Genomic DNA, 16896 nt, shown 5'->3' with positions numbered 1-16896 from the left:
TTAACAATAAAATTTCTTTGTGCATGTCTTCTGTGAACTTTACTTGTTTAAGAAGATAGCTATTCACTGAATATCCAACAACTATGTATGGCATCTACAAACCCAAAATTATTAGCTTTAAAATATTTATTTACTAGGAAATTAAAATTAATATATTCTAATCTTTTAATCTAACTATGTCCAATTTGCGTGATGCTATTTTCACCAATATTAAATAGATATTTTGGTAAGTGAGTTAATTGTTGGGCATGGCTTGGCAGCAGAAAAATAGGACCTCCAAATTATGTAATATAAAATCTACATGAATATAAAAAGGATTATATTTAAAAGCAAACAAATAGTTTCAAATAAAGTATAATGTAGAATGTTAGCACATGTAAGAATGGAAGCATGGTATTCAATATCATATTGCTCTTCTCATAATGAGATAAAACCAACTGTGCCATCAAACAAATATTTTGATGTAATTTAGCTAAGAAAAATTCATAAATTGAAATTCTTTAATAATTTTGTTTGTGAAATAACTTAAATGAAATTGAATGTTAAACAATAGCCTTGACTAATTACAAAATAAAACAATCACAAAATTTCTGAGTTGCCAAATATATTACTACATATATATTCAAAATCAACCATAATATTGATTATTTTCTGATTATTATTATTTTCAAATATAAATACTTGTCAGAGTATATGATACATAGTATTTTATAAGACAAGCTGAATTTCTTCAACTAAGAATACTTTAAGATGGCAATATGGATAGCCAATATGGCTGACTATTTTGTCAACAATAAAAATTTCTTCAGTTTGTTCACAAAATAACCAAGAAAATGAAACAGGAATGTAATTTTTCATATGGACAAAAAGTGAAAATAAAACAGCAAAGATTTTGCTTTCTTTTTGAAGCCTCCAACTTAGTTATACCATTATTTCTTTTGGTTCTCAGGTGTTGACATTTGGACTAAAGGCACCACTGACTTTCTGATTCCCCAGGTTGAACAGCGCATTGTGTAATTTCAGAACCACATATCACATAAACATTATTGCATAAAGAAGCTTCCTAAGTGAATTTCCTCTTACTTATTTACATATATCCAATTGCTTCCATTTCTCTCAAGCTCTTTTAGTAACAGTCAGTGAAATGTTGATTTACATAAGAGTCCACAGTGTATTTGCTCTGTTCCAGTTAGTATAATTACTACAAGAAAAGGAAACATGACCTATATCAAGTGAGCATATTATCATTTTAATTGGTAATGAGTAATTATTTTAAGTGATATTTACCTAGAAGGAAGTTTGTACTTGAATGTCATAGAAGAAAAGAATATGAACAAATTTCAGTTGGATTTTATAACTAAAAAGGAGAGACATGAATGTAAAATGTTCTATTTTGAATCAGTTAAACAACGTTTAAGAGATGTAGGAAAACTTAGAAACTCATTATAGAAACATTTGGTCAAAGAGATAATGAGAAGATCTTTTCAATTCAGCTTATTTAAATGTACCTCTCACTCACATTTATCTCTACCAATTTCTCCCCTTTTATCCTACAGCCAATATCAATACCCTTTCTTCAGTTTTATTGTACAATATACCATTTTGTGTTTTAACCAGTACTGATATCTCATGAGATTCAATTGCATGTCTTTTAGAATTTATCCCATTTAGACAGTAAAACAGACAAGGCATAATTATACGTTTATTGTTATGAAAGCTTTAAATTCACAGAATTTCACTATGCTGCTACTTTATTATAAATTGAGAAAAATTACATGCTCAAATTGCACCAAAAATATAAATGCAATAACTTTAGGAATGAGGAACAAAAAGATATCCAATAAATTGAGAAAGTTTTTTAATAATGACTTGGAATTTAATATAGATAATTCAAAAATCTTTCTAAAATACTTCTAACATGTTCAAAAATATCACAATTGAACCATAATATTATATAATACTGAAAGTTAACTAGTTAGCTACCTATCTAAGTAGTTATTGTCTCTGTAGCCTAAATAGTGCATAAGCTTGGATGGCCCAAATCTTTTGCAAACAGCCTTTCTTTTATTTAAAAAAAAAACTCATTCATTAAAATGGCATAATAAATGAAAGCCTATATATTTACCAAATACATCTGCATCTTCAATGACTGCCATCTCTACCTCTGTTCCAGTAATGATTGTGCAAGTAAAAGGAACTTGGAGTAGAATGCTAATCTCACCAAAGGACTCTTTCTCTTTTAGTCTACCTATATAAATGAGCTTCCGAACTTTTTTCTGCAAAACATAGACATGACTTTTGCTTAGCACTTTCATATAATAAATGGATGCTAATATCAGGAACTTACTCATCAACCATATGTTTAAGGTAAATTTGCAATTTTATTCAGATCAGGAGAATTCCTATGTATGTATTCATATTAGAACAATTGTCTGGTCAAGGATGGTTTCAGCATTGCTAGGGTAACTACTGGCATTGTTAATTAGTTATCCCCAGATAAAATTATCTGATTAATGGTAATGAACATGGAGGTAGATGAATTGGATTAGATTTTAGCTACGATTTTGTAAATATATCTTAGCTTAGCATATGTTTCTTTCTGTTTTACCTCAAATTCAAAAGCAAGGCAGTTACTGGACTAAAAGGAAAGATATAGGAGATATCATGCTAGAGGTGTGGAGAATAATGGAGAGAGGAAGAATTCTTCACTGCGTTTTCGATTCCCAGTAGAAAAAGTAGGAGAAAAGTGAGATTAACTCAACAAACAAGGAATTTAATTACAAATTAGAGCCTACAAAATTTTTATTTCATGTGGCTCTGGAGGAAAAGTTGAGACCTCAAGTTATCTTTCTGGGAGAGTACTTAAATCACAATGATGTGGTAAACAGTGAAGATATAAAAAGAGAAATGTAAGAAGCTGGGGCGTTCACAGGGATTTAGAATAAGAAGTAAAAATCTTCCATTAACACAGTGTGAGGCCTCAGTATTTGCCATGTCTATGAACCACAAATCTTTACACTGACTTTATCTTTGTACTGAGCAGTGGCAGTCTGTTCATGCATTTATTATCACTCTACTGAAGACTGATCAGGAAGAAATAGTTCTTTCGCTTCTATCATTATAGATTAGATTTTTTTTCTGCATTCATAAACATGGTATCAATTGGGATGTGCTCAGTTTGCTCAACCTATCACCAATGTTCATCCATTTTCCTCACATTTCCTTGTTGCTTGTTACTGTTGAGTGCCAAGTAAAATGGGATACTTTCTAGCCTACTGTCATTGGAGCAATTTCTAGCAATTGGTTTATATTTTTGTATCAATGTGTATTTTCAGACTAGTTGAATAAATAGAGTGAAATTGTTGGGTCATATGGAAAAGTACAGTTTAGCTAATTTGTTGTACTTGTGGTAATACTTCGCTATGAATTTAAATTGCATTTCTCCAACAATTAAAAATGTTAATAATTTTAATATGCTTGCTGGTCATTTCTATACCTGATAATATCTAACTTCTTATCTATATCTATATCTATCTATCTATCTAGCTCTCTCTATATATATCTTACAAGTCAAGATGCATGTGCCAACAAAATAAGTGGTCAAATTACTGAACTGAAATATCATCAAAGAAACAAACTGACATTTATTATGTATGAGAAAAGGTATTTTTCGTGCTTGACTTAGTAGAATAGATTAATTATTAAGAAAAATACTTAAATATAAAACTCACCATTTTGTTTAATGGTTGTTTTACTAGTCCCACGATGCTTCTATACACATTACAGTACCCATAATTAATAAAGGCCATAAAGGAAATAATTTCTCCACTTTCCACTAGTACTGAAAGTAAAACAGATAGATCATTATTTGCATTTTGATTTTTTCTCAGTCAGAAGTTATTTTAGATATCATTAGTATCATTAGTAAGGTATCATTAGTAAGTAGTATCATTTAGTAAGTATTCTGACTTAATTAGTAACTGATAATTGTCAATTCCATAATAGACTTGATTTATAGGTAATAGTTGCTTGGTATACAATTTTGTTTTATATTATTATTTTATATTACTTGTTATATATAATTTTTTGTTCTATAGTATAAACTATACTATCGTATATCCATCTGTAACCTTATGTAGAAATAAACACTGACAAGGCTCTGGCAGTAATATTAATGTGCTAGTAATTAGTGAGAGAAGAGAAAGCACAGTATGAGAAAAATTCTCATCTAGACATTTGAAAAAGTCTATGTTATAAAGAGTTCTTCTATGTTTGTTATCAAGCTACCAATAAAAAAAAGGAATCTGTGTTCTTGAAAAATTGATAAAAGGGTCCTCAGAGTCTATACTCTCTGCCATTTTCAGCACTGCACTAAATCCTGCAGTTATTAAAAGTGAGGGGAGGCTGGCCAGACTTGAAGGCTATTCTACCACCTTATATGACCTTACAGAAATGACATAATCTCCCTCAGACCTGAGATTTTTTTTTCATCTTTAAAACAGTATTATGGGAAATCCCTTCCCTTTGCCTTCAACAGGGGAATGAAATGCACATGGGACACCTTGAGTGATGTATGAAACACAGTATTGAATGATGAATGATATTATCAGTGTCATTATTTCAAATTTGTGAATCTACCCTAGGACCAAATTGAACTTGAAGATGAACTCATGTAGCTAACCAGTGTACAAAAAAAGAAATTAAGCTGGGCGCAGTGGCTTACCCCTATAATCCTAGCTACTCAGGAGGCTGAGATCTGAGGTTCTCAATTCAAACCCCGCCTGGGCGTTAAAATTCGAACATGAGACTCTTATCTCCAATTAAATCACTAGAAAATGGGAATTGAGGTTGTGGCACCAGGGGTAGGGCAGTATCCTTGAGATGAAAAGCTCTGGGATAGCACCCAGGCCCAGAGTTCAAGCCTCATGACCACCACCACCACCACCACCATCAACAACAAAAACATTTGGTCTACATGGCCTCTTACGTTGTCCATGTAATTTTTAAAATTACTATTTCAAATTAATTTTTACTCCATCATTTTGAAATACATTGCTTTTGTGAAAACCCAAAGCATATCATTTTTGTCTAAATTTAAACATGCATGTCTTTCACATATTATAAAGTATACAATTAAAAGTAGGTTTTTAATTCTTCAGAAGCTTTGTTTCTTAAATATACAACTATATATTTATTGATATATCAAAATAATGAGGTAGAGAATAGTATATTTATTTAAAACATATTACATTATCATTATAATAATTGATATTTATTTTCCACTAGCAAAAGGAGAAAAGCAACATAAAATGGAAAAATACTTAAAGATAAATGAAACATTATAATGATTCTGCTAATGTGTATGAGATAATGCTCCCTTTTAGAATATTTACAGTTGAAAGTTTATAATAGAAATGATTATTTTGCTGTAATTTTATCTAAAAAATCATAGTAATGTTTCTCTTGTCTTATACTTCTTGCAGTGATATCATAAAGTTATCTTAAGATGTCAAAGTATAATATGTGAGTAATTACGTGTAAATGCCATAGCCAATAGGTAACTTTTTCCAAGTTGTTTCTGTTGAAAGGAAAACTCCTTTATTAAAATGTTCTGTGGTAGTGGGAATTCTTTAGCTTCTTTCAGCTAATCAGTAAAGAAGCAAACAACATTAAATAGCACTGTAAACGTTTACACCTTGAGAACAAAGGAGGATATCCTTAGAAGAGCATCATAATGGCTCAAAGACTATGTGCTTGTGGTCATATAAAGTGATACTTATCAAAATGAACTCCAAGAAATGGAAACAAGAAACATTTTATTGAACTATTTGTAACTCATTTTTTCTTTATTTCTCTTTTTCTTTCCTTTTTACTTAGGCTTATTCTCTTTTATCACTATTTCTGATTTCTGTACCCTTTGTCTTTTATATAAGTCTATCTGATTTGGGGAGAGAAGGAAGAGCACAGAAATGGCAGGCGAAAGGGTGAATCAATTCAACAGTGATACTCACTAGACACTATGTTGGAAATCAACTGTAGAACCTGGGCAGAGAGAGGCAGGAGGGAAAACTGGGCAGAGAGTGAGGGGTGGGGTGACCGTGTTCAAAAGGAAATGTACTCCTTATCTGATTTAAGAAACTGTATCCCATCAGTACATCACCTCTACAATAAAAAAATTTTAAATATATTGCGAACCCACCAATTCATGAAAAAAACATTAAAACAAGGAATAGAGGGCCAGGAGTTTGGCCTAGTGATAGAGTGCTTGCCTAGCATGCACGAAGACCCGGGTTCCATTCCTCGGTACCACACACATACAAAAAAGCCAGAAATGGTGCTTAGGCTCAAGTGGTAGAGCTATAACCTTGAGAAAGTCCAAGGACAGTGCTCAGGCCCTGAGCTCAACCCCATGACTGGCAAAACAAAACAAAACAAAACAAAAACAAGGAATAGAGCTTTAAAAGGCTTTATTCAGGCACTGAAGAAACCCAGTGGTCTGAATTTTCCGACCTGAACTTCTATAAATCTTTCCTTAAAGGTCAAATACTACTACTTAAATCAGATCAAAAAATTATCCCCCACCCCCCCAAAAAAGACAAAGATTTGTATTCAACCAAGATTTTTATTTAACCAGGTTGGGAAAAGTCAAACCCATGCAGCCAAATCAGTCCTTACAGGGAGCATTTACTACCTGAAGAGTTGCATATATTCTTCCTGAAAATAAAAACAAGACTCATTTCTATAAATACAATACTGACAATCATTTTATTTAACAACCAGTTTTTATTTAATAGTTCAGAACATGTGTCTTCACACTTTTTAATAAAACAAAGTTTTCCAAAACCTCAGATGTGCTATGCAAGGATTTTACCCCCTGATCTACATTTCTACCCTTTTTGTTTTAATATTTTTAAATTCTACTTTGGACTAATAAATTGGAAAAAAGATACTTTTGAACTAGTTCTCTTTCCAATCCAAGAACAGATTATTCCTCAAATATTATCTTTATAGAATTCAATGTTATCATTTGTTTATATATATTTGTTCAAGATTGTTTTTAGATATTTAATATTTGGGGATGCTATTATATACTTAATATCTTCTTCCTTCAAGTTGCATAAACAGTTGTTATGAATATAGTAATTTGTCCCCAATTCTTTATTTCCTAATAGTTTCCTCACTAACTTTCCACAAAGGTTCCATGTACAAATACATTAAAATGATGAGAAAATAATGATGACTTTTTGCCTCTCCTTTTATGATTCCAATTCCTTTCCTATTATTAGTTTGACTTAGGAGTCATTAAAATGACTCCTTATCATTACAATGACAAGGCTTCTGGTCTTTCCTCTAACTGGCATCTCTTTGAGAGATACCATTTGACATGTTTGAAGGTTTTCATCTGTTCTTATTTGCTTGAGAATATGTCAGAAGTTGATGATCAATTTCTTCAGTGTTTTAAGTTAAGGAATAGAAGGTACTTTCCTTTGTCTATATCATACTGAAATACAACAGCACCTTGTTTTGAATTGAACTAACTAATCAAATTTATACTGGCATGAGAGTCTAAAAGCAAAGCTAGCTCACATTTATCAATGTTACTTTTGCAGTTTCTACATTGATATTTTGCATCTGAGATCAGCTAATAGTCTTTTCTTTATGATCATTATCAGTATTAGAGTCTGTGTCAATGAGTTTGGAAAGAGCCCTGCCGTCATCAGCCTGTTCTTTGCAATTTGATCAAATTAAGCAATTTTAGGCATATTGAAATATTATACTATTATTTCAATATCTTCCCAGTGCTTGGAAAGGAACTCTTCATTATTCTAAAAGAGGACACTCTGCTCTCCTGTTCAAAATAGGCAATATCAAGAATTTAAACTAAGCTACACTTTAGTCTCTAACCTGCCATACCATTTACTCGGTAGGTGGAAATCAGGAACAACATCATTTGAAGAGGCACTAGAAAAAAGTTTCTAGACCCTATTGCAACAGAAAAATATGGCCATGTCTGTGAACATTTCTGCTTCCAGTTGTATTGGGACACATAAATAGGAGATCATGTCCTGGTCAGTTTGGCAGTAAGAAAGCCCACCTTAAAAGTTGCCATAGCAAAAATGGCTACAGACATTGCTCAGGAGTTAAGTGGATTGCCTGCTTAACAAGCAGAGGCCTTCACTTCAAACACAAGTGCTACCAAAATGGTAAGTGAGAAACTAGCTTAAGCTGGATGTTGGTTGCTCCTGTGAGTAATTGTAGCCACGCATGGGCTGATATCTGAGAATTGTAACTCAAAACCACACCAATCAGAAAAGTCTGTGAGACTATTTCTAATTAACAACCAAAAAAAAAAACTGGAAAGGAGCTGTGGCTCAAGCAGTAGAGCATTAGCCTTAAGAGAAATAACATGGAAAAGAAAAAGGGCCTGGAGTCTGGCCTAGTGGTAAAGTGCTCACTTAGCAAGCATGAAGACCCAGATTCGATTCCTCGGTACGACATATGTAGAAAAAAGCCAGTGCTGCGGCTTAAGTGGTAGAGCTCCAGTCTTGAAAAAGCCCAAGGACAGTGCTCAGGCACTGAATTCAGTCCCAACGACCGGCAAAAAAAAAAAAAAAAGAAAAAAAAGAAAAGCTCTGGGACCTGAGTTCAAGTCCCAAGACTGGCACATACTACAAAAGAAAAGACCATAAATTAAAATCTCAATGTCTAAAATGGGTTTAAAGACATTTTTTGACTTAGTACATTATTATTCCAATTATTTGTGTTAGTAACGTATTTCTGTGTTCTCATAATGAGAGGAATGTCCAAACATTAAAATATACTGGAATTTTTTCACTACCTAATCTTATTTGTGTAGTGTTTTATCATTTGAAGAACTAGTCATTTGAAAAAGTGCCATTCTTTTTAATCTACTAAAGAAACATGAGAATAAACACTACAGAGCAAATTTCCCTGAGATAAGCATCACTTCCCTTTCTTCTCAGGTAACCAACATTACAAATTGATGCTAAGAGATTGAGATTTGCCAAGTAATAGGCTGTGGTTCTCATGAACTAACAACTATTGATGTATTCCCTCATGATTGAAAAATTGATCTAAGTCATGTAGCTTATGTGTCTTCCCTTTGGAAGTGTTTCTTAAATATTTGAGAAACAGTATGAATACATAGGAGACCAAAATACTTCTTGAGTGTTTCAGCTTAATCTCATAAACAAATTGCTCTGTGTAAGATGCCTGAGTAAGTATCAATACATTTTTCAGACATTTGTCACTTATTCTTGGATAGCAACCCAAATTTGATTTATATTTTGCTTAAAATGGCAAATATTATCTCCAGATAAAGCTCCAATAATATTTTCTAAAATAATATTTGTCAAACAAATGCAAGTAGATTAATATTAATCTAGGATGTATATAGAGCAAGGAAACTTCTCAAGTTTTCTATCACTTTGTCATTTCTAAAATAGGAGTTAGGTAAATGATAGTTTAATGTAGAGACTTGCCAAGCTTCCTGGGTAAAGAATGACTTAATGTTAAAATAAACATGAGTAAATGATACTACTTTCAGAAACATGGTCCAAAACTAAATAATGAAAATAAGTTTTGAAGTAGGACATTTGAGAGATTTAAGCAGCACAACTCTAATATTTAAATCTTAAAATTATGGAGCCATCTAAATTGTCTCTGAGCATATACTAATCATATAGCTACATCAGTCTCCACAATATTTTCCTAAATGTTCTAACAAAATCCAGGATGTAAAAACAATGAATAAGAGACACCGGCCTTTGACATGTCTGCCCTCTACTGACCCAGGATTTGTAGAATATTATTTTCTAAATGTTCCCAGTCTTCTAAAATGTTGAATCTAATAAAAAGCACCTACATAACATTATTTTTATGTTTGAAAGGAGCATATATTATTATTTAAAATAATTATTTGTGTGACTGGTAATCAAATGGAAAATGCATAACTTTAAAATAGGAAATTATAATGTAAAAATGACAGAAAAATAGAACAACCCTAACAGATACTCTCTGATTTTGTCACTAACACAGAGCTTTTGAAGCCTCGAATAATTACTTGTTTGGGATACCAAACATATAGAAATGTCACTATTAGAAATTCGGGAGTAGTAATATTGAGATAAAACTTATTGTGTAGAAAGAGGGAAAGAAGGGGTGACATTATCCAAAAAGAAATGGACCTGATTTACAAAACAGTAATCTTTTTGGATATCTATACAATAACACAAATTATTAGATAAATAAATAAAAACTTGCCATGTGCCTAATACTGTGGTTATTGTCCCATGACAAACAGAAATGGTGCATAAGTAACACACAATCCTGACAGATGTAAAGGAGACAAAAATGGAGCCTTACCAAGGCAGCATTTTGTTAAAAATAGATTTTTATCTTAAAGCCCTCACACAGTGCTTTGAGGAGAAAGAACGTAGCAAGAGACAATTATAGTTTAAGAAATGAATGATTTATGCTAGTTATTGGTCTGTCCAATATTGATGAGAGGATGAGAGGAAGATGGAGAGGAAAGAATGAGAAGCGAAAGAAAGAGAGATAAAGTGACTGAGACAGAGAAACAAACACAGAGAGAGACAAAACAGTTTGGCTTAGTAGAAAGTATGGAAATCTTCAAAAATGTTTCATATCAAAAGAATCTCAAACAGTTGCCATTTTAGAGATTCCAGAAAGTCCCTGCAAGGGATTATAGTTCCTGTCAATATTAAAAATATTTCCAAATAGAAATATATGAAACAGTATCACTGGAATAATAATGCCTCTGAAAAATTTAGACGGCAGTCTGTCATTTAAAGACCAAACTCAAGTTTTAGGTTCCAGGAAACAGTAGTTCTGCTGGGGGATACTAAAGCACAGATGAGTTGGGATCAAGCGGAAACAGTCACAATGAAGGCAAAGAATATTCAGGTCCAAGAGCCTCCTTGCCCTGCTTTATGTAATTTTTCAAATGTTCTTAAAAGAATAGTTGGATCAAGTATATGTTTTGTTTTCTCCACCTTCTTGTAGAGACCCTCCCATGCAGGAGTTCAAGGAGAACTTTCGCTTTTTTTTTTCAAGGGACAGGGCTGTGATCCAGCATTAGTTAAACAATAAATTCTATCCTTGGCCAGAATGAATTGTTAAGAGCATGTGTGTGGCGTAGACCCTGCAAGTGAGTCAGAGTAGAATTTCCTGGAATGATCAAAAGATAGTTATCCTAGGACTGCTGGCTATGAAGGTAACATAACTATACTTGCTGTGGCATCAAAGAATTTGCTGGAGCTAACACAGAACAAAGAAAAACCAAAGACGGAAAATATACTCTGAGTGTAACTGATTCAACTCTTGAATGTAGACATTCCTGAAAGATAACTATCTAAAATCACTTACATAAAGCAATAAGTTGTTTTACTAATTGTTCTCTTGCTTTGTTGAATTTGATTTCTGTCACTAATAATGCAAAGATATCTAATAGACCATATTAAATTCAGTGCCTATGAAACTTATTTGGAATATTTTTCTAGGTTCTGAGCAGTCATATTTTTTAGCAAAAATTCTATTAAAGACTAATTATAATTCTTTTTTTGTCCATCATGGGTCTTGAACTCAGGGCCTGGAGCTGTCCCTTAGCTATTTTGCTCAAGGCTAGCACTCTACCACTTTGAACCACAGCCTTGCTTGCAGTTTTCAGGAGATTAGTCAGTGGTAAGCATCTCAAAGATTTTACTGTCCTGGTTTGCTTTGAATCACTGTTATCTGATCTCAGCTTCCTGAGTAACTAGGGTTGCAGGTATAAGCCAACCACCAGCACCCCACCAAAGCACAAATGCTGAATCTACATTAGAATTTTGTTTCTTATATTTCTTTAAATTAATACTGGAATTGATAATATACAAAACATTTGGATCTCCAATCAGTAGGTCCATATTCAAATCTGATTTTTTCAAACCTTTCTTGTTAGCCATACTCAAGATGACTCTACTCAAAAAGAATGCTAAACTGTGGTCTCTTTCATGCTAATGAATTGAACCTTGGACTTTAGCAACAAATAATAAAAACTTTCATTCTATTTTTAGTCTTCCTTCTGTTTCACTCTTTAAAAATCTGTAGCATAGAGGTCTGCATGTCTGTCTACTTCCTCTATCACCACTCCATCTTTATCTTGTCTCTCCATATGGAAAACTTCCAGTCAGTAAACAATCCCAAGAAGGCAAAGACTTGTCACAAGTGGGAGTTGAAGAGTGCAGCATAATATTTGGTACACATTTGTTCATAATAGAATAGGTTGCCTTAGGTTTGCAGTGACCATATTATATTGTAATGGTAATGATTTATTTCCTTGTCAGCATAATGAATACCACTATAGAATAGCTAAGATACATCAGATAATACTCTCAAGCATCAATGACCAGTAACAGGTTATAAATAATGTTTTGTAAGATATTTATTATTACATTATTTATTTTATAATGTCTTGTGGTCACCTGGCAAGCATCCTTGAGCAATGACCTCAGTTTTTATTTTTGGTATTTTTCCGGATAGCTTCTCAGGCTTTTTCCCAAGTCTATGTTCATGATCCTCTTACGCTACATATAAGCATAAAACAATACACCTGGTTTGTATTTGTTTTGGTGCCAGTTCTGAGCCCAGGGCTTATACTCAAGTCTGAATGCTATTCCTGAGCTCTTTTGCTCAAGGCTAGTACCCTAATATTTGAGGTACAACACTACTTCCAACTTTCTTGGTGGTTAATTGGAGATGTGTCCCATGGACGTTTCTACCTGCTTTGGCTTCTAACAGTAATCCTTAAATGTCAGCCCACTCTGTGGCCAGGATTATAGACCTGAGTCATTGGTGCCCAACTGGCTGGTTTGTTCTTTGTAATAGGGCCTTGTTAACATTTTTTTTTTAACCTGGGCTAGTCTTGAAGTGGGAAATTCTTACGTTCAGTTTGAAAATAGCTTGCATTTTGGGTGGTTAAGTATATTAATTTTGGAGTTACAAGACTAAGTATTTGGAGAGTTCTTAGAAATATTTGCTAAAATTTACTTTGATTGACATGAAAGACATACTTCATCATTTTATTGATTCAATAACCGTATATTTGGTTTACTAAAAACATGAAATTTGTTTTCATATATTTGTTTGTATTAATGAGAGAAAATAGGTTTATACCATCCTCTTAAAAAATAGAAATTTACTTTTATTTTTAAAAGAAGAGACATAGAACATCAAAAGTTAAGTGCATTAGTAAGAAATAATTTTGTCATTAAAACATGAAAGAGATGTGACAATTTGTTAGCAGAAACATGGACAGATAAAATCTTACCCTATAAAGAGCATCAGGATTCGCCTGCTTTTCTCATGTAAAGGTTTATTTATCCATGGGGAATTTTAATATTTTATTATTAAAATATGTTTAACTGTATGCTATTTACTTCCAAACGATTTGAATTAATTAAATAAATACTTAATTTATTTTAATTTAATTACACCCTAGCAGCTGAAAAATATGTAAATCTGTAGTGATTACTTTTTATTTTATACAACTATTTAGCATATGATTCATCTTATCCTACTATTAATAAGTAGCGTGCTAAATTCTGGGTGAGAAGTTAAATCATGATTTTGGGAAACCATATTGTGATGTATCATACAAACCTGAATAAATATTTTTTCTACTTTCAAAATCAATTGGAATAAATTCCATGGTTTAATAGTGTATAGATATCTTATAAAACATTATTTATAATGTTACTGATACTTCATTCAATATGTGCCTGTTTTCATGAAACCTTCTCCTCTGAGCCTGAGCCTGCTCCTTTGCATCTTCCTGAAAAGATCCATAAGGTGGCACATAGGACCACCTGGCTAATTCCAGTGGCATTACCTTTAGTTCTTATTATTGATATCTTTTCCATATTAGATAGCAATCATTCATTATTTATCAAATAAGAAAGCATTTTTTCCATTTAAGAATTAGCAAGTCAAGATATCACAGGGAAACAATTTTCTACCTGTCACAGCATAAATAGTATAATCTAATTATCATATGGGAATTTCTAAACCAAGCTGTTCAAATACTTGTGACTTTTTTAAGCATGCATTTTCTCTTTTAGCATGTTGCAATTTAATTTTTTTCCAGTTAAGTCTAAGAATCAAGAATCTATGAGACTTTTATTTCTCCTCTAGTGCTTCATTGACCCACTTGATTATTCAAAAGTGAATTGTTCAGTTTCTCTGATTGAATAGTTATGTAATTTCTCTTCCTGCTGATTCTTTTTGTAGTCCTATTTTACATTTCTTTTATTTGTAAAGATTTTTGTGCCTAATATAATCTCACATTTTTTTTGCCAGTCCTGAGCCTTGAACTTGGGGCCTAGGAGCTGTCCTTGGGCTTTCTCAATTCTAGAGCCCTACCACTTGAACCACAGCACCATTTTTGGCTTTTTTCTATTTATGGGTAGTGAGGAATCGAACCTAGGTCCTCGTGCATGCTAGGCAAGCACTCTACCACTAGGCTAAACTCCCGGACCCTCATCATACATTTTGAAATAGTTATGTGAACTCCTTAGAAAGTATATTCTCTATGCTTTGTGAAATATTATATGAATATTTGTTAAGTATATTGGATCTATAATATCATTTAATCCTGAGGATATTTTTTGTCTGAATGGCCTAACATTTGATGGAGAGAGAGGAGGACATTGAGGTTACCAACTACTGCTACTATGAGATATTAATGTGCTTTTATAACCAATGTTGTTTATTATACAAAACTGAATGAGTTGACACTCAGTAAATAAGTTTCCAGTTGTCATAGCCTCTTGATAATTTTTTTTCTCAATTGAACATATCTTCTTTATCTCTACTGATTAACTTTGTTGTAAAGCTTGCTGTTTTAGATGTGAGAATTTCAATGGAGGTTCCTTTGGAAAAATCTATAGCACTTTCATTTGAAACCTGTGTTTATGTTTACCAGTAATGTGCATTTCTTATAGGCAAACAATAGTTGAACTTTATTTTTGAATTTTCCAATCCATTAATTTTTCTTTTTATTAGAGAATTAGGACCAATAGCATTCAGAGGGTGCATGGCAATTCTTGTTACTTCTTTGTTAAGTGTTTTATTTCTCTCTAGTAATCTTTTATCTACCACAGTTAATTTAATATATGTAAATATACCTATATGTATATATAGATGTACATATATATGCATAAATATCACATACGTATAAAGATGTTGATAAATAAATTAAACTAGTTTTATTTTCCACTCAGTAATACCTGAGAAGCCTATGATGATGTGGCACAAACTACACAGGCTGAAGTTACAAGTACACCATACACACTCACAAGTCTCATGCTCCCTTAGCAAATAATATGAAAGCATAAAGACCTAAAAGTTACCAGGAAATAGAGCCAAGAATAAGCTTTGCTTATTTCAGAGATTGTCAAGGATTAATTCTAAACTCTATTAAGCTTTGTTATTACTAACAAATTCCCTTTGAAACTTTATCCAACATACATTCCTAGAACAAGATCAAAAAACACATGATTATTCTTAATAAATCATACTCCTGCTAATTTTAAGCCCAGATTATGAAAATATAGTTTGAGCTACATCCTCAGCATTCCTTGATAATAATTCAGCATAAATCATAAACAGGAGAAGTATTGTATTTAATCCTTTTGTCTGAGATAGCAAGTTTTTCATTTCCATAGAAGAAAATTATTATCAGTGTCACAGAATGTGTTCTTCACTCTGGAACATTATCTGATTATTTCTTTTTTTTTCAGGTTGTTTGTTCTAGATCTCTCTGTTTTTCTTGATTTGACTGCCTTCATTTATTTATTTATTTGTTATTTAATTATGTTTTTATCGCCATTCCAAAGAGTTTTATTAAACATACCAGTTTATGAGTTTAATGCCTATTGCCTAATATCATCCCTTCCATCATGTTCCCCAACCTTTTCCAACCCTATCAATCTTCTTTTTACCTAGTTCTCATTTTCTATTATTTTTAAATAGTTGTGAAGAAGAGTTTCCATTTAACAAAACAGTTTATAAATGCAATGTACCTTGATCAATGTCTTCCCAAACACCAATATACTAAAAATGTACCTAAAATTACATAACCGTACATTATATAGACTGTACATTGGAATTTGAGTACCATTTCCAAGATAACTCCTCGTATGTATAAAATCTTCCAAAATTTAAACTATAAAACTGAAAGTTCATTTTTTGCAAGCATTTTGCATAACAGCTAATCAATCTGCACTTGTTATTTTTCTCATTGGTACTATTCAAAACAGATATATGCCAACAAACTTTGCTGATCAAAAGAAAGGGGAAAATGACTATAATCACTATTACAATTTCTCCTTTTTGAGTTCGTCACTACTGATACAGCCAGTGTGGGCAAGAAGACCAATCTGTGGGAAAATGGAAGATAATCAAGCCAGTGTAATATAACTATTAATAAAGTATTATTTTTCCATAATCAAAATACTTAATTCAATGATTAATCAGTAGGTAAATTAGAGAACAGCTAATAAAATATCATTATTTAAATATTAAAATATGAATTTATAAATTCCAATAACAATTCAAGGTAAAGAAAAATGATCTAAAACTCACCATGATCTGGGGGAAATTTTTTCCATTTACTGAATGAAATTAGTTCATATATGGATAATTTAGGCCAGTTTTCATAATAAGGACACTTAGAGATAAGTTTCAACTTTTGCATTTTATCGTACTTTGAATTTTCCTGTAAGAGAATGTAATTATCAAACTTCCAGTGCTAGGAAATAGATAAGTAGTAGAAAAAGAAAATATATTAAATTCTTATAAAATACATTTCAACTTTAT

At 32.1% G+C, this 16896-nt stretch overlaps 1 protein-coding gene across 1 annotated transcript in view; it reads right to left on the bottom strand.

The window, feature by feature from the left end:
• Cnbd1 (cyclic nucleotide binding domain containing 1) overlaps positions 1–16896 on the bottom strand; it is a 245832-nt gene that overhangs the window by 44603 nt on the left and 184333 nt on the right. Inside the window, exons 8-10 of the mRNA XM_090338696.1 lie at positions 16663–16795; positions 3732–3841; positions 2126–2276 (exon numbers count right to left, since the gene is read on the bottom strand). Coding sequence (XP_090194822.1) covers positions 2126–2276; positions 3732–3841; positions 16663–16795 — 394 coding nt within the window. The remainder of the gene's footprint in view (positions 1–2125; positions 2277–3731; positions 3842–16662; positions 16796–16896) is intronic.

The sequence above is a fragment of the Megascapheus bottae genome, chromosome 9 (assembly GCF_031878675.1).
Source record: "Megascapheus bottae isolate mThoBot1 chromosome 9, mThoBot2.hap1, whole genome shotgun sequence".
Lineage (NCBI taxonomy): Eukaryota > Metazoa > Chordata > Mammalia > Rodentia > Geomyidae > Megascapheus > Megascapheus bottae.
This window is presented reverse-complemented; position numbering and strand designations above follow the sequence as displayed.